This window comes from Nomascus leucogenys, chromosome 8, assembly GCF_006542625.1.
Source record: "Nomascus leucogenys isolate Asia chromosome 8, Asia_NLE_v1, whole genome shotgun sequence".
Taxonomy (NCBI): domain Eukaryota; kingdom Metazoa; phylum Chordata; class Mammalia; order Primates; family Hylobatidae; genus Nomascus; species Nomascus leucogenys.
In genome coordinates this window covers 77,504,370-77,531,578 of record NC_044388.1, presented here as the reverse complement: position 1 = coordinate 77,531,578, position 27,209 = coordinate 77,504,370, and the positions used below count along the sequence as shown (strand labels likewise).

The 27,209-nt window shown below is 41.9% G+C and overlaps 2 protein-coding genes across 3 annotated transcripts in view; both read right to left on the bottom strand.

The window, feature by feature from the left end:
• The window catches only part of FBXO10 (F-box protein 10), a 65,713-nt gene extending 58,008 nt beyond the window's left edge, over window positions 1-7,705 (bottom strand). Inside the window, exon 1 of one of the 2 annotated variants that reach the window (XR_004031385.1) lies at window positions 7,542-7,602. The gene's annotated coding sequence lies outside the window, so the exon portion shown is untranslated. Of the gene's footprint in view, window positions 1-7,541 lie in introns of both variants that reach the window. The other variant, XM_030817448.1, reaches the window with a different exon arrangement.
• A 12,345-nt stretch (window positions 7,706-20,050) lies between these two features.
• Window positions 20,051-24,239, bottom strand: TOMM5 (translocase of outer mitochondrial membrane 5). The gene is made up of 2 exons (XM_030817447.1): window positions 24,009-24,239; window positions 20,051-20,578 (listed from the first exon to the last, which is right to left on the bottom strand). The coding sequence occupies exons 1-2, from the start codon at window positions 24,127-24,129 to the stop codon at window positions 20,544-20,546; spliced, it is 156 nt and encodes a 51-aa protein (XP_030673307.1). The 5' UTR covers window positions 24,130-24,239; the 3' UTR covers window positions 20,051-20,543.
• Between the last annotated feature and the right edge of the window lie 2,970 nt (window positions 24,240-27,209).

Sequence of the window (27,209 nt, the reverse complement as noted above, 5' to 3'; positions counted from 1 at the left end):
TTACAGGTGTGAGCCACTGGCACACATCTCCACCCACCCAATTTACTTTGTTTTCAAGAAAACAATTTACTTTGTTTTCTCAGGTAAATTCTTTACTCTCTTCCTTTTTCTCTCTGTAGGCTAGTAAGACTCCAATCAAAGTTGATACATTGTATTTACATCTCCTCTACCCTAAGGTGGAAAAAGGATAAATGGAGTTCATGTGGTCTAAGGTCGCTGTACTGTCTGTCCAAAAGAGTAAGGATATTCACCACTTATAACGGAAATCTATCAACTTTGGTCAAATTGAAATTTCAAGCATAACCATTAAGAAAAAGTGTATAACATCCACATTAGTCGAAAAAAAAAAAGGTGAATGATGAAAAATAGCTCCAAAGAAGGGAAGACAGCTATAATGAAATGGAGAACTGTCAGGACAAACAGATTGAAAGCATAAAATAAGGCAGACCTAAACAAAAATACATCAGTGGTGCTATTAATGAAAATGGACTAAATGTTCTAATTAAAAGACAAAGAAAGTCAGGGTTTTCCCTGACTTTAAAACTTCCTTTTAAGTTTTCCCAGGGTTTAAAAAACCAAAACCCAATTATATGCTATTCATAAGAGACTTACCTAAAACACAGTTACAGAAAAGATGCAACTAATGGAAAAAAAAATACCTTGTGTAGATTTTTAAAAGGATGGCACAGCTACACTATCAGATAAAGTATAAGGCAAAAAAAAAAAATTATTAGAAACAAAAAAGGTAGCTTCATAATGATAAAAAGTGAATTAAGAATTAAGAAGATAAAACAACTTTATGTTTGTATATGCACCTGATAATATGGCCTTACAGATATAAAGCAAAAAAAAAAGAAAATTAAAAGATGAAGTAGACAAATTCAAAATTATACTTGGATATTTAAACACATCCCTCTATAATTCATATGAAAAAAAAAAAAAAACCACCCAGTAAGGATAAAGAAGATTTGAACACCATTAATAAACTTGATCTAATGGCATTTCATTGGACATTGAATCCAATAACTGAAGAATACACTTTACTTTCAAACACACATGGAACATTTATAAAAACTGACCATAAACAGAGCTCTAACAGAAGTATCAAGAAATTTCAAAGGATTAAAATTATACAGCTTCGAGCACAGTGGCTCACACCTGTAGTCCTTCCAGCTACCTGGGGAGGCCGAGGCAGGAGGATTGCTTGAGCCAGGAGTTCAAGGCTGCAGTTAACTATGATCACACCACTGTACTCCAATGTGGGAGACAGTGAGACTGTCTCAAAAATAAACAAACCAAAAACAGAACAAGCTCACTGACCACAATCATAATTAGTCATAAATAAAGGATAATTAGAAATTGTTAGTATGTTTGGATATTACAAAACACATTTCTCAAATATAATATCTATTGGTTAAAGAAAGAATTACAATGGAAATTAGAATATTTTTAGAAACAAACAACAAAGAAGGCTGGGCGCAGTGGCTCATGCCTGTAATCCCAGCACTTTGGGAGGCCAAGGCAGGTGGATTACCTGAGGTCAGGAGTTCGAGACCCGCCTGAGCAACATGGTAAAACCCTGTCTCTACTAAAATACAAAAACATTAGCTGGGCGTGGTGGCACATGCCTGCAATCACAGCTACTTGGGAGGCTGAGGAGGCAAGAGAATCACTTGAACCCGGGAGGCGGAGGTTGCAGTGAGCTGAGATTGTGCCATTGCACTCCAGCCTGGGCAACAAGAATGAAAGTCCGTCTCGGAAAAACAGAAGAAAAGAAATAAACAACACAGATACCACATATCAAAACTTGTGAACTCCTGCTGAAACAGAATTTGGAAAAAAATGTATAACCTTAAATAGAAAGAATCAAAAAGATAAAAATTAATGAAACTAAACATCAATTTCAGGAAGTCAGAAAAAGAACAAAATAAATCCAAGGAAAATAGAAGAGAAAAATAAAGAACAGAGCAGAATTTATGAAACAGAAAACAAATTTATTATGAAGACTATCACTGATGATAAAAGCAGGTTCTCTGAAAAGAACCTCTGCTAAAACCAAAGAAGTAGGAAAAAAAAGCATTAAAATGAAATCAGAATGAAAGAGGGGATATCTCTACAGATGTTGTACACCAAAAGATAAGAAAATATTATAAACAGCCAGGTGTGGTGGCTCACACCTGTAATCCCAGCACTTTGGGAGGCTGAGGCAGGTGAATCACGAGGTCAAGAGATCGAGACCATCCAGGCCAACGTGGTGAAACCCCGTCTCTACTAAAAATACAAAAAATTGGCTGGGCGTGGTGGCGCGTGCCTGTAGTCCCAGTTACTCAGGAGGCTGAGGCAGGAGAATCACTTGAAACTGGAAGGCGGAGGTTGCAGTGAGCTGAGATTGCGCCACTGCAGTCCAGCTTGGCGGCAGGGCAAGACTCCATCTCAAAAAAAAAAAAAAAAATTATAAACAACTTTATATAAATAAATATGAAGGGATAAACTCCTAGGAAAATATTACTTAGTTAAGAAATTATAAAAACAAAATCACCCTAGAACCATTAAAGACATTGAATCTGTGGTCAAAAATACGATTGCAAAGAAAATACACCCCCAAGCCCAGGTAGCTTCATCACCAAGTTCTATCATACGTTCAAGGGACATAGAAAGGGAAACTAAAATGGATGGTGGAAGAGGATGATATGGGTATTTGCTAGATTTCTGGACCAACTGCAGCAGCAAGGGTTGTAATTTGTCTCACTAATCTTCCTCTTATAAGTTTTCCCAGGATTTGTGACTAACCAGAATCCTGGAGAAGCTGTACCCGGATAGAGTGAACTTAATGTAAGAAGCAAGCCTATCTGTATGGTGCAAGAAGTGGACTGTGGAGAATACTACTGGTTCCACTCAGATCCTGTTTACTGGCCAGCACACCTGTCACTCAGATGTGGTGTCAGCTGAGAACAACTCACAGATGTCCCTTTCTCCAGAAAACTGCAACTGCCCCCTCATCAGGCTGTGCCTCTCCTCCCCCAATCCAGCTTTCCTCATACTCCTTTTCCTGAGCGCTTCTCCTACAGTCTCACTTGAACAAGAATCCCTATTTTATGCCCTGCTTCTACAGAATGGGATCTAAGCTATCACCATTTAAGGGGGTGAAAAGAGCCATATATATATATATTTCCTTTATATATTTCCTTATTGAAAAATCAATTTAAAAATTTTAAAATGGCAAGAGACATTGCCTCACAAAAGAGGCAATCCAATTAACCAACAATAAACTGCTCAAGGGCTGGGCATGGTAGCTCACACCTGTAATCCCAGCACCTGGGGCGGCTGACGTGTGAGAACAGTTTGAGTCCAGGAGTTTGAGACCAGCCTGGGAAACATGGCAAGACCTGGTCTCTACAAAAAAAATTAAAATAATTATCCGGCTGTCCCAGCTGCTCAGGGGGCTGAGGTGGGAGAGATCTCTTGAGCCTAGGAGGTTGAGGCTACAGTAAGCCATGATCACGCCACTGCACTCCAGCCTGGGTAACAAAGTAAGACCCTGTTTCCAAAAAAAAAAAAAAAAAAAAAAAAAAAAGAAAAAAGAAAAAAGTGCTCAACCTCAAGAGTAATCAAGGAGAGCAAGTTAAAACCACAAGAAATATCACGACACACACATGAAAATAGTTAAAATATTAAAACCAATAAAACCAACTATTTGCCAGGATATGAAGCAACTGGAACTCTCATATACTCCTGGTAGGAAAGTAAACTGTTTGATACTATCTAGCAAAGCAATTGTACTCTAACATATATAACCTAAAAAAACTTGTTCAAATACAACAGAAAATATCTAAGGATGTACTTGGCAGTCAGAAACTATAAGCAACTCAAGTATCCATCAACCACAGGATGAATACATCTATTGTGACACAGTCATACCATGAAACACTGTTAGCAACGAAAATAAGTGAGGCTGCCACATGGATGCATCTCACAAACAAGTTGAGCAAAAGAAGCAAAACTATATTGTTTAGGGATACATACATAGCTGACATAATTACAAAGAAAAGCAAAACAATGATTATCACAAGATGATTTCTTCTGGGGGAGGAAATTATGATTTGGAAGCAGGTACTGAGTATTGCCAATACTCCAGTTCTTGACATGTTGGTGATTACGTGTGTATTTCCTTTAGAGTTATCTGTTAAACTATATATTTGTGTTTTTTTACCATGCATATTTGCTGTATTTCATATTCAAAAAGTTTAAAACAAATAAATAAATATACTTATTGTTTCTTAGAAAAATTGAGAAAACTAAAATCCTTTATTTTTAAAACCTTGCCTGCAAAATCTGTAACAGGGTATATGCCAAGTAAATTTTCCAGAATGCCTAAATCTATGTGGCTCAGGGTGACCTGAGGACCCCTCTTTACATATGGAAAAGTAAGGTGAGTAGGCACCCAAAGTCCTGGGGTAGCTATCTTGTTGAAGGCTCTCATTCCTGAGAATCCTCGGTAGGCAGAACCCTGGAGAGTATGCGGAACCAATTTGCCAAAGGGATTTGGGTTAAGGTTAGGAAGAGAAGGGACTGAGCCCACAAACTCTGATAAGTTTGAAAACAGAGACATCTCTTGGGTGGTCTAGATGACCATGACCAAGGTTGCTAGCAGGAAGGGCCCCAAATGCCCTAAAAGAGAACTCTCCAGGAGGCCAGGGGAACCCAGCCTGGTGAAAAGCTCAACAAAAGCCCAGAGTGAGGTGCTTTGGGGAGAATGGCTGAGCACGCAAGCATAAATGAAACAAACTCTAACCTTGGAAACCAAGCTTGGAATCATGCTGGCAGAGATTTGGTCCCATAAGGGCATTGAGCAGCAGTGATCACACATCCGTGGACTGTGTAGGACAGCTCTTCAACAGTGATGCCATATAGCTGTGTCAGGAATGACAATGTGTGTGGACTGCTCAGACAATGCGGTTCTCTCTCCTCTGGAGAGTGACAGTAAGACTGACCCCTTTGGAATGTATAAGCCCCCAGAGAGGTTGGAGAAGGAGACACTGGAACTCTCACTAATAAGGGCATTAGAGAGGACTTGGGAGTCTACTTAGAAAAAAATAAGGAAATACATGAGTGAATTTAAACCCAACTTGTGAAATGAGACATATATGTTAAACATCTAAACTGAAATAGACAAAATCTTAATCAAATGTCTTTTTGTATACATTCCTTTATGTATACAGTATCAAACATTTTAGACGAGTGGGAAACTAATAATCACTAAACTAACAGAAAGAGGGTAGTAAGAGAAATTAGCAGACATTTCAAACAAAACCCATGACAGGTAACTCAAGAATAGGTTCATTCATTAAGGCAAACTGAAAGAACAAAATGCTTGTTCCATCTATTTCCTGACTGAAGCAGGTAAAAGGAATTTGTTTACTTCACATCTTCCTGTGAAAAACAAGTGATGTCTTCTTGGTTGCCCAGAACACCATCCCTCCCATCTCCGAGAGCTCTTGCTGACTCCCTATCTACATCATCAGAGCCCCCACTAATCTGCCCTCAGTTTTATCCCTGCCAAAGAATCTGAGGTCCCTAAGGCCAGAGTCTACGTATGTTTTTATCTATTTCTACTCACTCCCACTCCTCTTGGCACTGCCACCAATGCGTGTTTATCGAAGGAAAAAAGGAGGGAGGGAAGGAAGGGATAGTGTAACTGCACTGCAACGGAAACAAACCAGAGAATGGAAACTCATGGTGACCTGGTGACTGCTTGACCATTTATTGCTTAACAGCTACTTGTGCGATCATAAAAATACAATTCCCTTGATAACCACGGCAACCAAAATGATGGCACTATGGTGAAGGCGGCTCTTTTCAGAAATCTAAAAACAATAAGAGGCCTGAAACCAGAAAGACAAAGAAATCCAAGTGCTCCAGGGCAGAAGGAAATCCTTTCTTAAAAGCCCTGACAAAGCAGCTTTTTCTCCAGTCTCTCAAATCTCACCAGGCAGGCTCCAGCAAGGGCTCTGGAACTGGTGTGAGGGATCATGAAACAATTCAGGCCTCTCTGTGTGCTTCTATCCCTGGAGGCCAGCTGCTATGAGGTAAGCTCACTGGGAGCTGCAGCTTATTGTTATTTTAAAATGTAATGAGAACGGGCAGGGAGATGGATATATATATACAACATTATATAACCTCAAACTAACATAGCTAGCTCTGGAAAAAGCCCCTTGAGGACAGGGACCACGTGTGTCTTGTTCACAGCTCTATGTCCAGATCCTAGTAGGTGTACAAGACAGAGTAGGGGTTCCATATAGCTGCTGAATAAATGCAGAATGAGATTAGAACTGAGGGAAAGCACAGTGCCTGGTAAAAGGTCCGTCCTCTCCACTACCCACTGCCAGCACTCTGTTGGGTCCTGAGCAAAATCAAAGTCCTGTCGTCCTTCTGGGTCCAGTCTCTCCATTTGCAAAGGAGACAGCTGGATTAGATGGTTTCCCAGGCATCCTCCAGCTCTGACAGTCAATCACCATACTGTGTTTTTTTTGGTGGCTACACATGCCTGGCACTTTTCTGTCCCCTCAGAGGGAATCTGATACCCATCTGCTCAAGTAAATTGATGTTCCCATCCAGCCTGACTCATATGGTAGGAACAACAGGTTCATATGCCAATTGTAAAAGAGAAGGCAAACGGGGCCCAGAATGAGAAAAAGGGAAGGTCTTACAAAACAAAACGGCAGTTTTCAGGACTAAAAATATAGAAACGAATGTGATTATTCTGCTAAAAAAACCCTTCACGTGGGGCAATCTCTAGCTTACTAATAATGCTTATATTAACAGCATTATCTACTGAGGCTTTTGTGCCAGACACTGTGTGCTAAACCCTTTACAGTTAATCCTCCCAGCAACCCATGAGCTTATTACCGCCTTTTCACAGATGAGGAATCAATCTGGCTCAAGGTCACAAAGCCAATAAGTGGCAAAACTGGGATCTGAACCAGAGCTGACTCCAGAGTTCTGGCTCCTCAAATGACTTTCCTCTCTGTTCTTCACTGTATTCCTAAGAGCGAGGCAGGACAGGGGTTATCACTTTTTGTTTAAAGAGGAAGAAACTGTCTGAGAGGCTTGCGATTTGCATAAAATACACAGTGGGTGCCTAGCCCCATATTTGCCCCTGCGTTCCTAGGTGAAGGCTCTTCCCGTCCCAAGAGTCAGCTTCTTCTTCTTCGACTTTACTTACACACTCGAAAAATCTCAGGGCTGGAGGCACCGCGGAGATACATCCTCCGCGTCCGGTAGTTTTACGGGAGGGGAAACCAAGGCACAGCTCTCCGTCGGCGCGCCTGAGCCTCCGGGTGCCAGGAGACCGGGGAGCCGCGGGCGGCCTGAGGGTACCCCTCATGGTCTTGTCAGACCCCTGATGCCCGAAACCCGACCAGACGCTCAGCCTCGGCCAGGACCGAGCGGCGCCTCCTGGGTCGGTCGCCTGGGGAAGCGCCCCGGGTCCCCTCCCCCGGCCGCCCAAGTTCGCCCGCAGCCTCTGCGCACCGGCCGCTTACCTCGCAGGGCGCTCGCCCACCGCGGAGTCCGGGCCGCGGCCGCCAGTGCCCTGGAAGCCACCCGCCGCCCCCGCTGGAGCCGCAGCAGCCGGTAGGATTGCGGCGTGCGGCCAGCCCCGCCCGGGGGCGAATAGCTGCCTGGGGATCGTGCGGAGCCGCCGCCGTCATGTGACGCGCAAGGCGGCGAAGGATGCCGGGAGCAGCTGGCTGGCCGGGGCTGGGCTTCTCGACCATCGCGCAGAAAAGCTGTATCTGCAGGAGGGGCACCGGGAGACGGGAGGAAGGGAGACGAGGAGGGGGCGCGTGGGTCTTCGGGTACTGCAAAGGCGAGCTTGCGGAAGGACGATTCAGGCTCGTGTTGCATGGCCTCAGAAGGGGCAGAAATAGAACCAGTGGGTGGAAACTGCAGGGAGGCATGCTAAGGCCAATACACCGTAAATAAGATTCCTGCGAGCACCAGTTATCTAACAGTATAAGCAGCAGTTTCTTGGGGTGCTAGGCTCCCTGTAGGTGAGCATGTAGGGGCTGGGTTCATTCACTGAACAAACTGACCATTGGCTACCTGCCAGACAATGTACTAGGAGTACATATTAAATTAGTTGTATGTATGGCGCTTAGCATAACGCCTGCCACAAAGTAAATGCTGTATGTTTGTTGCTGCTGGTGCCGTTACTATTATGGGCACAAAAGTGAACAAAGCAGATATGGTTCCTATTCTCCTGAAGTTAATTCTGTAGTGGAGAAGGTAGACGTAATCAAGTGTCATTTAAACCAACATGTGTTTAAAATTGTAGAAAATGCACGGAAGGAGCTGTAATTTAAAAATAGGGGCCAGGTGTGGTGGTTCATGCCGGTAATCCCAGCGCTTTTGGAGGCCTAGGCTGGAGGAAAGATTCACTTGAGCTCAGGAGTTCGAGGTTAACAGTGAGCCATGATTGTGCCACTGCACTCCAGCCTGGGTGACAAGGCGAGCCTCTTGTTTCAAAAATAAAACTAAATAAATTAGGGACCAAGGAAGGGTAGTCAAGGAAGACCTCTCAGAGTAAGATAAAGAGTGAGCCAAATGGAAGAGGGGCAGGGTAAGCCCTGTGAAAACTCTTGGGCCAGGTGGGTTGGGTTGGAGGAGAAAAGATTGCTCTTTGTGGAAATGGAAAACGTCTAGCTTGTCTGAAGCTTTTTAACGGGAAGAACAGTATAAGTGAGGTCAGAAAGGTAGGAAGGGGCCAGATCATGCAGCACTTAGTAGGCCATGATAAGGATTTTAAAATTGTATGTAACGGGAAGTCATTGAAGGGGTGGAGGATTTGATATCTTTTAAAATAGTATGTCAGCTACTATGTGAAGACAGGAGTTAAGAGTGGAAGCAGAGATTGGTAGCTTAACCTATTAACTGGGCCCATGGAGGTGCTATTTATTGAAATGGGAACTATTGTAAGGGGAATATATTTGGAAGTCGGGGGAGATCAAGAGCTCCCATTTGAACTTGTTAAATTTGACATTGCCAGTCAATGGCTATTAACAAAAAGACAAAAAAATAACAAATGCTGGTGAGGACATAGAGAAAAGGGAACTCTCATACACTGAATTACATAGCCAGTATAGAAAAATGTATGGAGGTTTCTCGAAAAAGTAAAACTAGATCTGCCATATGATCCAGCAGTCCCACTGCTGGATATTTAACCAGGAATGGAAATCAGTATATCAAAGGTATGCCTGGATCCCCATGCTTACTGCAGCACTATTCGCAATAGCCAAGATATGGAAGCAACCTAAGTCTTTATCAACAGATGAATGAATAAAAAGAATGTGGCATATATACACAACAGAATACTATTCAGACTGTCATTTGCAGCAACACAGATGGAACTGGAGGTCATTATGTAAAGTGAAATACGCCACACATAGAAAGACAAATATTGCATGTTCTCACTCATATGTAGGAGCTACAAAGTTGACCTCATGGAGTTGGCAAGTAGAATGACAGTTACCAGAGGCTGGGAGGGGAAGGGGATAGAGAGAGGTTGGTTAATGGGTACAAACATGGATAGAAGGAATAAATTTTAGTGTTGGATAGCACAGTAGGGTGACTATAGTTAACGATAATTTATTGTATATTTCAAAATAGCTAGAAGATTTAAATGCTCCCAATACAAATAAATGATAAATTTTTGAGATGGATATCCTAAATACCCTGATTTGATCATTACGCATTGTATGCCCAAGTCAAATATCACATGTACCCCATAAATATGTACAATTATCTATCAATTAAAAATAATTAGCCAGCGTGGTGGCTCACGCCTGTAATCCCAGCACTTTGGGAGGCCGAGTCGGGCGGATCATGAGGTCAGGAGATCGAGACCATCCTGGCTAACACAGTGAAACCCCGTCTCTAATAAAAATACAAAAAATTAGCCGGGTATGGTGGCGGGCGCCTGTAGTCCCAACTACTTGGGAGGCTGAGGCAGGAGAATAGCATGAACCAGGGAGGCAGAGCTTGCAGTGAGTGGAGATCGCACCACTGCACTCTAGCCTGGGCGACAGAGCAAGACTCTGTCTCACACACGCACAAAAAATAATAATTTTGAGATGCCTGTGTGTCATCCAAGTGTAGTGATTAAAAAAGCAGTTCACGGCTGGGCGTGGTGGCTCACACCTGTAATCCCTGCACTTTGGGAGGTCGAGCGGACGAATCACAAGGTCAGGAGTTTGAGACCAGCCTGACCAACATGGTGAAACCCTGTCTCTGTTAAAAACACAAAAATTAGCTGGGTGTGGTGGCGCACGCTTGTAATTCCAGTTATTAGGAGGCTGAGGCAGGAGAATCACTTGAACCTGGGAGGTGGTGGTTGCAGTGAGCAGAGATCGCGTGCCACTGCACTCCAGCCTGGGCAACAGAGCGAGACTCCATCTCAAAAAAAAGAAAAAAAAAGCAGTTCACTTGTAATCCCAGCTACTCAGGAGGCTGAGGCAGGAGGATTGCTTGAACCTAGGAGTTTGAGACCAACCTGGGCAACAAAGCAAGACCCTGTCTCTAAAAAAAAAAAAAAAAAAAAAAAAAAGCAGTTGGATACAGACCTCTGGAATTTACGAGAGAGTATCAGCTATAGAAACATAATTTACCAAGAATACTGTGAAAAAGAAATTACTACACCAAATTGTGGCCTGAAATAATTGACCCTGTGGTCCTACTGACCTTTTTCAGTCCCTGGTTCTATAGAATATATTCCATAAAAATGTATTCCATCTATTATTACCATATGATGAATGTGGTATGATTCTGGGTGAGGTCTAAGTTACCATGTGGCTGCTCTACTTTTATAAATAGGAAAACCAAACACTAAAACCTAAAGCCAACAATTTATTTTAAGACACAAAGTTGTACAGTAGCTAGGTATAGTAGAAAGACCACAGGGGTAGTCTCACACTGCAATGAGCCTGATGATTTACCTTGCTGACTGGCAAAGCTATGCCATATTTAATCCTTTGAAAAGTATCCTACTCCATGAAACTGGCAGTCTAGATATGACTGTCAATAAACAATCAAAAGCTTGAGTTTCTGGATTTGTGCCAGCTAACATTATCATTTTGGTGTTTCTATAAAACAGCTGACTTTCAAAGTGCTACAGCAGTGTCCTACAAGAGCAAGCCGTCTTCCCTATTAGTGGTGCAAGCATCACATGCCACATGGGAATTTTTGTTTGTTTGTTTTGAGATGGGGTTTTGCTCTTGTCGCCCAGACTGGAGTGCAATGGCACGATCTTGACTCACTGCAACCTCCCAGGTTCAAGCGATTCTCCTGCTTCAGCCTCCCCAGTAGCTGGTATTACAGGCATCAGCCAGTAGGCCCAGCTAATTTTTGTATTTTAGTAGAAAAGGGGTTTCACCATGTTGGCCAGGCTGGTCTCGAACCCCTGACCTCAGGTGATTCACCTGCCTCAGCCTCTCAAAGCTCTGGGATTACAGGTGTGAGCCACCACACCTGGCCGGGTATTTTTTTTTTTTTTTTTTTTTTTTTTTTTTTTTTTGAGACAGAGTCTCGCTCTGTTGCCCAGGCTGGAGTGCACTGGCTCAATCTCAGCTCACTGCAATCTCCGCCTTCTGGGTTCAAGCGATTCTTCTGTCTCAGCCTCCCGAGTAGCTGGGACTACAGGCTTTCGCATTTTTAGTAGAGACAGGGTTTCACCATATTGGTTAGGCTGGTCTCAAACTCCTGACCTCAGGTAATCCACCTGCCTTGGCCTCCCAAAGTGCTGGGATTACAGGTGTAAGCCAATGCGCCCGGCCAAAAATATAACTACTTAAATATAAGAACATCATTCATAAACTACAGTTGAGCCCTCTCTTCTTTCTGCCCTCATCTCACTTCTGCATGCCTCTGTCCTACCATTAGACTCGAGAGGAGACTTACTCATCTTTGTACCCTGGCACCTGGTTGGTGTTTACTGGCAAATGTGTAAGTGAACACACATAATCTCCTCAGCCACAGGAGCTTTATTTACTTTGCTTTCCAGAAAAAGTAGGCTCACACAGAGTGGTGTCCCAGGTCAACGTAGTGGACATGCCATGCTTTTTGGCTGCCCAGGATCTGAGGTCCCTTCCTACATTTGGGAATTCCTTGTTTATAAGTTTGCTGGGAAGCAGAACATGCCTTTCACTATAGAAGTGGAAATTCTGGGTATTTTCTCTGCTTCTCCTTGTGATTCTATAATGCTACAACTTACTCTTGATTTTGAATTAAGAACCAGAGACACAATAAAGTCTCTGGAATAATTTTCTCTGGGACCATGGCAAGTGCAGCAAGTTCTTAGAGCAACACTGGCTGCCATGATCCAGGTTTCTGTGCATATGGCTTTGGCAAAGTAAGTGGTGGCACCTAATGTGCACCAGAAATGGTGTCCTCACTGCCCCAGCTCTGTGGAGTATGACCAAGGAACAAAGGGTGATGTTCCAGTTGCCTACTCTCCAAGCCTAATTCTCTAGGCCTCCTGGTGATGCTGAACTCCCTATTATCCTTCTAATAAAATACTTTTCCTTTTCTGTCAAAATTTGATTTTGGAGTTTGCAACTAAAAAATCTGACTCACATAGTCACATAATAAATAGCAGAGCTGAAACTATAATCTAGAACATTGAAATCCTAATTCTAGTGTTCTTTCCATGTAGACAGATCTCTACTTTCCAACAACCCACAATTTTTACATTACCTATTGCTGTCCCTAAATCACTGTTCACCAAATTTATACTTGAATATGTAAGCTGATTAGTGAACATTTCAAGTGACTGTATTTCAAATGCAGTATCATCTTTGTACATCTGTTTATATAATAGTTTCTTTCTTTTTTGCATTTTTGGCCTCTATAGACTTAAGTGGAAATGAAAATAGACCGCACTTGAACAAACGTGGGAGTTAGGGGCCCTGACACCTGCACAGTCACAAATCTGCATGTAACTTTGACTCCCCAAAAACTTAACTACTAATACCCTACTGTTGCACAGAAACCTTACCGATAACAAAAAATAGATTAATACCTATTTTGTATCATTATCTATTATATACTGTATTCTTACAACACAGTAAGCTAGAGAAAATGTTAAGAAAATCACAAAGAGAAAAAGCATTGATAGTACTATACTGTATTTATTTAGATTCTAAGTTTAGTTTGTCTGTTTACAAGATTAATCGTGTCTGAAATCAGAGCAACTACAGCTGCAGACCTCAATCTATAGTACATATCAAGAGTTCAACTTTTTCCTGTAATGTCATGACTTTTCTCTGCTTCCTGGGGGCACTTCCAGCATCACTAGTGGCACTCTGTATAGATCCCATGGAGTTATTCAAAGTTTTATGGTATGGCATTAAACACAAAAAATACATGAGACAGAGAGGGATGACTTTTACTTTGATTCGCAATTTACTGGAGAGAGGAACTGCTCATGCAGAGATGAGTGTCACATGGCATTTTAAGTGGATACCTGTAACACTTGAGCTCCCTGCAGTGGCAACGAGGTGGCTGTGGACTTACTGTATTACACTATTACAAAAGATAATTTCATGCAGTTATGATTTAATACTGCATCTTTCTCTTGACCTCAAATTGTGCTATGTATGGTCTGTTTGTGTACATAAGTTTTGATAAATCTTTATTTTTTATAATAGATGTGTGCATTTTATGGCAGTAATAGACTACAATCTACATATATTTTATGCATTCATGACATCCTTTTTCTTAATTTTTTTCAATATTTCTAGGCTACATATGTGTGCTTTTTTTCAAATTGTTGCAAATCTCTGATTTTTCAATGTATTGAAAAAAATCTGCACGTAAGTGGACCTGTGCACTTCAAATCTGTGTTGTTCAAGGGTCAACTCTACTATTACTAATGTGACTGAGAAAAAGATGAAAAACTATTAGACATGCTTAAAGTAGATCTTTTTAGCCTTATAATGACTGTTGGACTAAAACCAGCTGTGTTTTATTTCTGAAGGAAAGAAACAATTTAAGAACTTATTTCACAACTCTGAAAATATTTCATATGTTTAAAAGACAAAGTGCACAAATGATTTTGTAATGTTTTACATCTCAGTAACAAGTATATTCAACTTTTATATATGTGATTTCTATGTTTTGTGTACTTATACTAAAGTAGGCAACTGGCACCACATGTGCATATCTGTAGTACTGAGCATACACAAGTAGCATGTAAGTAACAACTGTTCACTGTCTCCTGGGTGATATCCGTAACACACAGGAAGGAAAAGGTCTTGTGTTTTATCTCAAATTTATTATGACAAATTTCAAAAAATACGTTATTTAAGGTTGTTCTTGTGTAGTGGAATTTGGAACTGCAGTATACACAATAGCCAGCAGATGTCAGAATGGACTCTCTTAAGACTCAAGTATGAAAACACAATAACAGGAGTTTCTGGAAGGACTGAGGCTTTCTTGCTCTTCTGTGCACAACACACTTCAGTCACACTGGTCTTTCTTCCTCAAATACATCTGCTTTAACACTTTTTCAAAGACGCCCCGCTCTATCTGGCCAATTCCTGTTCACCCAAACCTTACTTTATGTGTCTCTTCCTAAGGGAGTCCTCCCTACTGCCTCCCAGGCTCAAAATCGAACCCATTATTTTCCCCTTGAAACTTGTTCCTTACTTAAGCAAATGGCACCATCAACCCTGCTGCTTAAACCAGAAATCAGGAAGTCTTCTTTGATGCTTTTCTTTCCTCACTACACATATCTAAATAAATGCTGAGCTGCTCATTTAACCCTCTGACCTCTCCTTCAAATACAGCACCCATATTGCATCCAATATTGTTTTAAGTGGACAATTCTGAACTCCCCACCTTGATCAACATGATCGTGGCCTGACCCTCCCTTTACCTATTCCCCCTAGATAACCTGGACCTAACCCTTCAGGTTCCTTTAAATGTCATGTTTTCAGGGAAGTTCTCTCTGAGCCTCCAGCAAGGTTTTCAGGTCTTTGAGATATTTACTCACATGGCATCTTATGGAAGATTATAGACCTCAAAAAGGCGGTCCCCCTGCCCGTCCATATCCTCAACTCCTAGCACAGTGCCTGGCACATAGCAGGAACTCAGTAATGCTGATGAATGAATTTTGTAATCTCAGGGCTTTGATCTATGATAGGATGAACATCTTTAAAGTAATAAAACAGTGATTTGGTGACCATTTCACACTTAGCCAAATTTCACTCTTTACTTTAGAAGGTGTCCTGTAGGACAAATCTGGCCAGCCATCTTTCCTGTAAATAAAGTTGTATTGGGACACAGCCATACCCACTCATTTACATATTGTCCCTAGCTGCTTTCACATTACCAACTGCAGTTGGCAGAGTTGAGAGATCGTAAGAGCCCGCAAAGCCTAAAATTTTACCATTTGCCCCTAAAAGAAAGCTTGCCAACCCCTGCTTTAGTGGCTTGAAGACTGAGCTACATGCAGAATTTATGACATGATCAAGCTATAAAAGCAAAATAGAGTAAAAAGACTGGTGCCTGGATCTTATAAGAGACAAGCTTAGCTCAAGCAAAGAGGGGGAAGAGAAAAAGAAGTCCTGATTCCTGTACTTGTTCTTCATTCCAAATGTAGGCCCAAATTTTCCAGCCTGTGAACTGCTGAACACATTGTTAACTGTAATGCTAACTTACTCCACAGAAGAACTATAAACAGCAGTGATAAAGCAGTTTTTTTTTTAAATGTTGCACTGCCAGCAGGAAGAACACTACTTTAATTTAGGAGCAACATTCCTACTAAGCTGATAACCTGTTTGTGGAGAATAAACATTTTTCACTATCCCCATTTCTTTCAACGTACCCCTTTCAAGAGTTTACCAAACTCAAATTTGCTATAGTTCTTTCTTATTTCACGTTACATACTCAAACAAACAAACTATATATCTTTCCAGCTGTTTCTTAATGTACTATTTCAGAACTGCTTATTCCAAGTATTGAACCCCTCTGTGGTGTTTATGGCCTGAAAGTTAAAAAGCTGGTCACAAAAACTGAACCATCACATTTTCTCTTACTCCAGCCTGAACATACACTAGAATCCAGGGTAACAATTACGCTATTTTCCTCCAAGAAAAGCATGTAAGGATGGGGTACGAGGAATAAACAAACATTAAAAGTCCCCTAGATAAGCACAGACTGACTAGAAATAATTTTTTTAAATGAAAAAAAAAAAAAAAAAAAAAAAAAAAAAAGGTCCCCTAGGCCTTGGCCAGCTGCTACTCATTGGCCACTGAAACTTGCAGTCTCAACCTCTCCACCTGTAAAATGGCATTATTATTGATTGGTTAAGGCTATTTTTAGATAATGAACTTAAGTGTTTGGTAAGTTTGAAGTTTGTACACAATTAGAGGATGAGTATGCTATCTCAGAGCATCTGGAAATAGGAATGAGATCTATCTATGCCGTGAATGCCAGCACAAATCACTTCTAAATGCCTTATACCAAAGACTAGCCATTAATAACATTTACCAAATGTCAATCAATTGTGCCAACTGCTCTACTTGCATTTTTTCACTTAATCCTTATGACACTTTGAAGTAGAGAGATGTTTCTATTATCCTAATTTCATAGTTAAAGAAAATGAGATTCAGAGCTCACTTGCTGAAAATCACCCATCTCGTAAGTATTGGAGCCAACACTGAAAATCAAGTCTGCCTGTCTTTAGAGCCAGTATTCGTATGACCACAGTGCCATACACTACACCTTCTTAATTTAAGAAATAAATACAAAACCACAGAATTAAAATACATGCTTTCCAGGTAAAGATGGTAGATGAAGCAGGTATATCTACCTCCACTCCCTCCCAAAAATCCCATTAAATGACAGTAAAGGTTTTTAAGATATAAACCTAAAAGGATGGAAGAAAAGAAGAAACAGGAATAAAACATTAGAAGCTGGAAAATAGGTAGATCAACAGTAAATAATGTAGTAGACTCTGAAAAACTGAATTCTGAGCCAGCAGTAGGAAAAGAAAAAAACCCACAAGAACCCCCAAACAATAACAAAAACTCACAACCTAATTTATATCATGGAATCCCTAAAAGGCTCAGAAACTGGTGGCTTCAGGTGCCTCTAGCAATAAGGGGTAGAAGGGTACACATTAAAATAAGAATTGGTGCAGGGTTTAAGTAATCAGATGCTCTCTGCAACTCTGCAGCAAAACAGCCTCCATTACACAGTACCCTCTCAAAATGATAAGTTTTTTTTCTAGGCCAGGCGCAGTGGCTCACACCTGTAGCCCCAGCACTTTGGGAAGCTGAGATGGGCGGATCACCTGAGGCCAGCAGTTCAAGACCAGCCTGGCCAACATGATGAAACACCATCTCTACTAAAACTACAAAAATTAGCCAGGCATGGTGGTGTGTGCCTGTAATCCCAGCTACTCAGGTGGCTAAGGCACAAGAATCGTTTGAGTCAGGGAGGCAGAGGTTGCAGTGAGCCGAGATCGTGCACCGCACTCCAGCCTGGAGCAAAACTCTGTCTCCAAAAAATAAAAAGTTTCTTTTCTGAAAAGGATAAAATAGAAGGTCTCTAGATTATGGGATGCCAGGCAGTTTGGGCAGAGGTACTATACTCAAAACAGAGACGCAGTGAGCAAATGCATACTGGATATTGAAACACGCCCACACACACACACACACACACACACACACACACACACACACCTCTCTGTCCTGAGCCTCACCACAGCCCTACTCCTTTGAATCCCAGAACATTGGCAGGGCCTCATTCAGCACTTGGGAGATTGGAAGAGTCTTTGTTCTCTGAGGAATGACCAGCTCAATAGGGAATAACTAAAGATACAGACGCATAAAGTTTTCTCAACAAAAATGGCCCAATAGATGGCCCTTGGCAAAGTTCAACATCAGCAAGCTCCACTCCAGGCCTTTAATCCATGTTAGTTCCCAATTTTTAAATGTGAGCAGACAACCAAGGAAAGCATCTAACATGAAACAAAAAAAGAGAAAAGCAATTATAGGTAAAATAGACTATAAAGGAAAAAGAAAACATTAGAAGTACTATCGTTCTAAAAAGAGAGCAGAAGGAAAAAGAAGGGGAGGAAATCAATAAAAACCTATAAGCATTCATTGGTGGGAGCTACAAATTAAGATTGAACTCATGGAGACAGAGTAGAATGATGGTTACCAGAGGCTAGGAAAGGTTAGGGGAGGAATGCAGGGATGGATAATGGGTACAAAAATATAGTTAGATGTAATGAGTAAGTTCCAGTATTTGATAGCATAATGGGTGATTACAGTCAATAATAATTTACTGTACATCTAAAAATAACTAAAAGTATAACTGGAATGTTTGTAACACAAAGAAATTATAAATGAGGTGACAGATAATCCCATTATCCTGATGTGATTATTAGGCACTGTATGCCTGTATCAAAATATCTCATGCACCCCATAAATATATACACTTATGTACCCATAAAAAATAAAATTATTTTAAAACCTACAAAATTTGAGAAATAAAGATACAAGTTTCAAGTTTAAATAAGTTCACCAAGTACCCACCACAGTGTCTTAAAATAAACACACACTAAATGATGTCATCATGGAATATAAGCATACTAGGAACAAAGACCCTTGTTTCTCAGGAAGAAATATTTAGTCCCACAAAAAAATCAGGAATCAGAATGATTTCAGATTTCTCAGCAGCAACACTGAAAGCTGGAGGCTTTGCTTTAAAATTCTGAAGGAAAATGATTGCTAATCTATAACCCTATATTCAGCAAACTATAGAATAAAGACATTTTTAAGGCCAGGCACGGTGGCTCACGCCTATAATCCCAGCACTTTGGGAGGCTGAGGTGGGCAGATTACCTGAAGTCAGGAGTTCGAGACTGGCCCGGCCAACATGGCAAAACCCTGTCTCTACTAAAAATACAAAAATTAGCCAGGTGTGGTGGCACGTGCCTGTAATCGCAGCTACTTGGGAGGCTGAGGCAGGAAAATCGCTTGAATTGGGAGGTGGAGGTTGCAGTGAGCCAAGATCATGCCACTGCACTCCAGCCTGGTTGACAGAGCAAGACTGTGTAAAAAAAAAAAGACATTTTTAGACCAGCAAGGTCATTCACCTCCTATGCCACCTTTCTCAGGAGGACACTGCTGGAGAAAATAGGCTCCATCAAATGAGGGAGTAAACCAAGACACTAGGTAACAGAAAACAAGAGATATAATAAGAGAGAAGAAAAGGAATCCCCGGACAATAGTGAAGGGAGTTCCCAGAATATAGCCACATATCAGGCATAGAAGGCTATCAGTCCAGTCAGGGGCAGGTCAGAAGACTCCAGGAAAGGCTTACTCAGGAAAATGAAACAGAGTACCTAATAAAGCTGATTGCTGTGAATGATTTAGATAAATGGCAAAAAGTTTAGTTGATTTAGTGGAAATTCCACAGAAAAACCAAGCCTAGAAAAAAACAAAAAGATACACAGCAGAAGAAAACCAGGTACTATACTCAGAATCCTAATGATACTAACCTACTCAATATCACACTACGTTATCCTTTGGAAGGAAGAGATGACAAGATACGTGTGAGTGATGGCGCTAAGGAGAGGAAAGAGACCTAAATCCCAATCACGACCATCACATTATTTAGACACAAAAAGGTAAATACCAATAAAATCAGCTAAAAAGAGGTGTATGTAGTTGCTCCTGGGGAGAAGGTTAAGGACTATCCCCCCTCCACCCAACAAACGTGGAGAACTATTCGGCTTAAAAATATAGTACTTTTTTCCTCTGGTAGTACTAATATTTCATATACTCGGCATCAAGCAGTAATGCTACCTTTCATTAAGACTGCCTGGCAATAAAACACAATGACACTTCATCAGGATTGGCAAATTCTCTAGTCCAAAGCAAGATGAACTTACTGAAGCTTGCAATAATCTCAACATAATACAAGTCTCACTAGTGATTGTTGGTTTGCAGCAAAAAGTAGGATAAGAAAAATAGAAACCCAATTTTTCTTAATCGATATGTTTATTAAAAACATAGACTAATAATGATCCTGTGCTTAAATGTCATTGTGGTTGTGTGCTGATTTCCACAAAACATAACAAATTTTAAGAGACTCTTCACAAATACACTCTGGGCAGAAGAAAAAGGTAAACAGAAATGACTGACAAGACAGTGCCATTTCAGACACAGCTCCCTTAATACTTGCTAGAAAACGGAGTTTGACATTATTTACAATTATACCAGTATTGTCAGAGGCCAAACGTCACAGGGATAAGGGTACACCAGATCACGACACATCATTTCATATTTCCCAAATAGTTTTAAATTTTAGCTTTGAAGGTCAGTTACCAGAGCCAAACTTGTTCTTAACAAGCAGAATTTTATGTCCATTCAAAGAGTCTCTCACACCTTTCTGGGCCTATTCACTTGCAGAGAGGAGTCGAAACTGTGTAACCAGGCTCTTCATACCGTGCATTCATATGTGATGTCCTGTCTTCATATGCTGTCCAATTTCTTTAAGATAAATGGAGCTGAAAGAAAAACAAATCTAAAATTAGTTTTCAAATCTATTAGCCCATAGGCTACATTATAGAATTATCAGGTTTATTCAACATGTTTTTGAAAATAACTCCAAGTGATGGTCAAGCATGTGCCTGTACAGCCCAGCAAAAGGGACCAGTTGTCTTCCAAAGCAGCCCATTCCACTGTCATCAGCTATTATTGTAAATTTCATTCTTATACTACACAAAACCTTTTCTCCAGATAGTTTGCCCCTTAGGACCATAAAGTATAAATCCAATTCTCTTTCAAATGACAATCCTTTACTCTGGCGATTTATTTTAACTGTAAAAGGAACAAAACTCTAGAGGAAACAAATGGGCATTTTTCACCTTTAAAAACTCATCTGAAAGGCAGAGGATATGGGGAAACACTGAACTAGAGAACCAGAGGAGCTGGACACCTATTTTGGGTCTCTTACTGATTAGCTATATATCACTTAACATACTCTAGATCACATCTGATACAGTCCTACCTCAGTCATTAAGAGGGTCTAATAAGATCATGTACATAGAAATGTCTAGAAAACTAAGTGTCGACATATAGATCTAAAGAAGTAATATTACTGTCCTGTGTAAAAGTGTTGTGACCAAAAAAACGCTACCCAAATCACCTTCTTTCTCAATACTCATACTAATAGAACATTTTGTTAACATTATTTTATTTATTTATTTTTTTCAGCCTCCTGAATAGTTGGGACTATAGGCACATGCCACCATGCCTGGCTAATTTTTGTATTTTTTTTAAAAGATGAGGTATTGCCATGTTGCCAAGGCTGGTCTTGATCTCCTGAGCTCGAGCAATTTGCCCGCCTCAGCCCCGCAAAGTGCTGGAATTACAAGCATGAGCCACTGCGCCCAGCTCAACTTGTTAATTTAAACTGAAGACATTGAGATCTGTCAGAAGCTGATAAAGTCAGCAGTATATCCAATTTTTCCTACTAATCCTTAATGACAGAAAAAAGTCAATGAAATGATCAATGGATAAGCAAAATGTGATATATCCTCCAATGGAAACTTATTTAGCCATCAAAATGAAGTTCTGACACATGCTACAACATGGATGAATCTTGAAAATGTTATGCTAAGTGAAATAAGCCAGACACAAAAGGCCATGCATTTGACGATTTCATTTAAATGAAATATCCAGGGCCAGGTGTGGTGGACCACACCTGTAATCCCAACACGTTGGGAGCTAGAAATGAGGATTGATCGAGCCCAGTAGTTTGAGACCGACCTGGGCAACATAATGAAACCTCGTGTCTACAAAAAATAAAAAATTAGCAGGGCTTGGTGGTGTGTGCCTGCAGTCTCAATTACTCAGGAGGCTGAAGTAGGAGGATCACTTGAGCCCGGGAGGTCGAGGTTGCCGTGAGCCTCCACCTCTGCACTCTAGCTTGGGCAACAGAGCGAGACCCTGTCTCAATTAAAAAAAAAAAAAAATCCAGACTAGACAAATCCATAGAGAAAAAGTAGATTAGTCATTGTGAAAGGCTGGAGAAAAGGGGAAATGGGGTAACAATGAGTTCGTATGGTGTTTCTTCTAGGGGGAAAGAAAATATTGTCAAATTGTGATGGCTGCACAACTGACTTTGCTAAAAACCACTGAATTGTACACCTTAAAAGGGTATATTGTATAATATACAAATTATATTTCAACTTAAAAGTGAAAATAAACAATTCATATCAAATACAAAGGTCACTGAGAAGAAGCAAATATTTTACTGGCAGCTAGATCAATGAAAAAGGCAGGAGGCAGGAAATAAGTAAATTTGGGAGTTGCAAGAAGCTGTTGAATTAGGATGATATGGGTGTTTCTGTTCCCCAAGACTCGCTCTTCTGTGAAAGCAGAGTAATACCATAGACAGTGAAAGAGACACAGAATAAGGGAGATCTCGGTATCAGTGAGCTCTGGCCTAGGCCCAACATGAGCCTTCAATAGGATGACTTTGGTATGGCCTTCATTTATTTGAACCATCCCTGCCGCTCCATCCAGACTGGCTGGCCAATAATATACAGCAAGGAACAATGGAAAGGATACTGAATTGAGAATGAGAAGGCAGGGCATTTGAGAACTGATCATAAAGCTGCTTCCTGTTCTTATATGCAGTGTTCCTACAACTCTGATACCTTCCTTCCTTGCTAAGTTCCCTCTGAACATCAAGTTCTCATTTGTAAAATGATATAAAGAATCTTAGGCCCTGCCTCCCTCAAAGGTCCACTGTCAAGACTATATAATGGGAGTAACTTCCTGTCAATTGTAAAATATAGAAAAAACACCCTCAAATATTTGCATTAATCCTATAGACTCATATTCTTTTTTCTCATTTTTTCCAAAAAAGTAATGACTCACTTTACCCTCTATACAAAGAAGCAGAAATGAAGCAAAACTTTTTGGATTTCAAAGGTCAGCACTTTTGACAGGGAAGGAACCCGGCCGCTGGTTCACGCCTGTAATCCCGGCACTTTGGGAGACTGAGGCAGGTGGATCACCTGAGGTCAGGAGTTCGAGACCGGCCTGGCCAACATGGTTAAACACCCATCTCTACTAAAAATACAAAAATTAGCCGGGCGTGGTGGCGCGTGCCTGTAATCTCAGCTACTCGGGAGGCTGAGGTGAGAGAATGGCTTGAACTCGGGAGGTAGAGGATGCAGTGAGCCAAGACTGCGCCACTGCACTCCAGCCTGGGCAACAGGGCGTGACTCTGTCTCGAGGAAAAAAAGAAAAGAAAAGAATAGAAAGGGAAGGAACCTGGTACTGAGTTAAGAGTTCTGGATTTTAGGTCAAGATCATTCTCTGAATCGCTGAGTGACCTTGGGCCAGCCTTCCCTACTCTGGTTCTGTTTCTCTGTCTGCAAAAACGAGGGAGTTCCTCTAGGGATCATTACTTGAGCTCTTTCAGCTCAAACACTCTTTTTTTTGAGAAGGAATCTTGCTCTGTCACTCAAGCTGGAGTGCAGTGTCGCGATCTCGGCTCACTGCAACCTCCGCCTCCTGGATTCAAGCAATCCTCCCACCTTAGCCTCCCGAGGAGCTGCGATTACAGGCGCCCGCCACCACGAACTCCTGACCCCAAATGATCCGCCCGCCGCGGCCTCACAAAGTGATGGGTGGGATTACAGGCGTGAGCCAACGCGCCCGGCAGCTCAAACATTCTTAAAGCGGGGAGAACCAGGATGATTAACCACGCGCGCTGGCCACCACGTGCACTTCAGTGCCCGGACCCTGACCCGCAGACCTCAAACCGCGCATATGCCCGTCGCCTTCAACGCGCACCCTCCTTGCTCCCCGCTACCGTTCAGCTCAGTTCAAGGACCCCGATGGCCTCTAGGATTAGAGTTAAGGGGTGCCCGTCGGTGAGCTCCCCGCTGGTCTCACAGTCACAGCCCGGGAGACACTCACTGACTCGCAGCAGGGCCACGTAGATGAGAAAGTTCCGTATGGAGGAGATCACATCCTCGCGCATCTTCCGTTTCATCTCCTCCGGGTCCAGCTTCGGGGCGAGGCCCTCAATCCGGAACATCGCGGCTCTGACTTAGCAGCTTCCAGCCGCCGCGCTCTGCTCTCCCCAGTGGCCGCCTCGCGCCCGGAACTCGGCCTATCCTCATTTCCTGTTCCCGCCCCCTCGTTGCCGCACTCGACGATGGATGCCTGCAAGGGACAATCCACGTCCTGACCCAGCGGATCTGAAGTGCGGTGTGAAGCGGGCGGCCGCAATCTCAGCAACGCAGGCTCTGGTTTCTCCACGCTGTCTTTAATAACATCTGTCATACAAAAATCAGCCCAGCTCGGTGGCGCGTGCTTATAATCCCAGCAACTCGGGAGGCTGAGGCAGGAAAATCGCTTGAACCCAGGAGGCAGATGTTGCAGTTAGCCGAGATCGCGCCACTGCGCTCCAGCCTGGGCGACAGAGCAAGCGAGACTACGTCTCAAAATAATAATAATAATAACAACAACAACAATAACATCTGTCTTGAGCCTGGAGCGCTGCGCTGTAAAGTGCTTTTATGCGCTGGAGGGGGCTGTGCACGTAGGTACCACTGTAAACAGTGATAACTAACATTTATTGAATATTCAATATAATTGTCCCCCGTGAATTCGATATTATAATCGTCATTTCCTAGATTAGAAAATTGGAGCACAGAGATCTTTAAAACATCTTGCACAAATGTGCTTTAATTTTTATTTTTTATTGCTAATCGTGGTTGTTGAGACTGTTCTGGAACTCCTGGGTTCCAGGATCCAAGCGATCCTCTCGCCTCGGCCTCCCAAAGTGCTGGGATTACAGGCGTGAGCCATCGTGCCTGGCCCCCAAATGTGCTTAAAAATACCTCAGAGGGGAAAAAAGTATTGCGAGAGATAAGTGATGTCAGCAAAATGTTAAAAACTGCTGTTCTAGTCTTTCTTGAGTATGTTTGAAACTTTACCTAAGTTAAAACAAAGAGACAAGATGAAACTTTTTTTTTTTTTTGAGACAGCGTCTCGCTCTGCCGCCCAGGCTGGAGTGCAGTGGCGCCATTTCACTGCAACCTCTGCTTCCCAGTTTCAAGTGATTCTCCTGCCTCAGCCTCCTGAGTAGCTGGGATTACAGGTGCGCACCACCACACCTGGCTAAATTTCGTATTTTTTGTAGAGACGGGGTTTCACCATGTTGGCCAGGCTGGTCTTAAACTCCTGACCTCAGGTGATCTGCACACCTCGGCCCCCAAAGTGCCATGATTACAGGCATGAGCCACTGCACCTGGCCTTTTTACAGATTATTGAAGCACAAAGGTCTTTAAAATACTGTTAGCCAAGTAACACAATATGTATAAAGCAAGTTGAAATCTGATCAGCATTTTACAGATGAATAGAAGGAGGCTCAGAAACCAAGTCCAGCTTTGGTGTGAGGCCCTTTATCTGGAACATTGCAGCTGAAGTCTAAAGTGCACTGAAGTCTAAAGTTCACTAAAGTCTAAAGTCATTCTGCTGGTGATGCACGGGCAGGGTTCTAATGCAGATAATTATCATGTCAAGTTGAATTATCTTTCCCCTGCACCCTACTGCTCATCTGTTAGTCTTTAACAGTTAGTGCCCACATGGATGGACATCGCTAGAGTCAGGAGTTTCATGCAACCAGATTTCTTGTCACAGAAGCATCTAAACAGAGTTAGTAGGCTGCTGCCCCCAACTGCTGCATGCCAACTAGCCATATCTACTTCTTACACGTAAGCCAGATGACTGAATTGCTCACATAATTCAAAACCAGAATGTTCCTTCTTGACTGCATATCGCATAGCAACAATAGACTTTGGATAAATTAGGACAATAATTTACCATGAGAGCAATTAATAACTATAAGCACGGTCAACTTTCTGGTTGACAGAACGTAAGACACTGGGGCAAGAAAGGGAACTCATCTGCTTATTCCAGCTTTAGCAACCTTTTACATCTGTAATTCATGCAATGGAATAGCAGAGGCAGCTCTGGAATGGGAGGGACTGACTCCCAAGGAATAGCCTCCAGCCAACCCTTCGTGAGTGATTAGAAAGCCTACAGTGATGTTGAAAGCAGCAAGAACTGCGGAAAGAACATGAACAGGAATACTGGAGACGTGGACTCTAGATCTGGCACTGCTGCCAACTAGTGGTGTGATGAGAGACAAGTATCTGATTTCACTGCAACTCTCTTTCTTTCTTTCTTTCTCTCTCTCTCTCTCTCTCTTTCTTTCTTTCTTTCTTTCTTTATGTATTTTAGACGGAGTCTTGCTCTGTCGCTCAGGCTGGAGTGCAGTGGCGTGATCTTGGCTCACTGCAACCTCTGCCTCCCGGGTTCAAGCGATTCTCCTGCCTCAGCCTCCCGAGTAGCTGGGACTGCAGGTGTGTGCCACCACGCTCGGCTAATTTTCTTTTTTATTTTTTAAGAGATGAAGTTTTGCTCTGTCGCCCAGGTTGGAGTGCAGTGGTGTGATCATAGCGCACTGCAGCCTCACACTCCTGGATTCAAGGAGTCCTCCTCCTGCCTTAGCTTCCTGAGTAGTTGGGACTACAGGCACATGCCACTACACCTGGTTATTTTTTCTATTTTGTTAGAAATAGAATATTGCTGTGCTGTCCAGGCTGGTCTCAAACTCCTGGGCTCAAGTAATCCTCTTGCCTCAGTCTCCTGACTGAGGCATGAGCCACTGCACCCAGTTCTTCCATTTGTTTAGTTGGAAAGGGAAGGCATATATTGAGATGCTTTTGAAAGTTTCTTCCAGTTCTAACAGTCTATGCATTTTTTAAAACAACCTATGCATCTTGAATTTTAATTGTGTCATCTAGAACTTTCTGGTATGGAGCATATGACTGAAAATATCATCAAATATGGTCAGACATCAAAATGGTCAGTGTGTGTGTGTTCCACGATAGGATGGATGTAAAAATAAGGCATATCTCATCCATCCGAATAGTGAGGCAAAGTGATTGGGAAGGGGTGAGTTCTTGTTACGTGGTTCCAGTAACTTCAACCCCTAATGCTGATCAAGTTTAGAAAAACAGCTCACATATGAAACTATCAATTAATTTATTTTCTCTGCAGAGATGCTTTTGAGTAACTTTCTTTTTTTTTTTTTTTTTTTGAGAC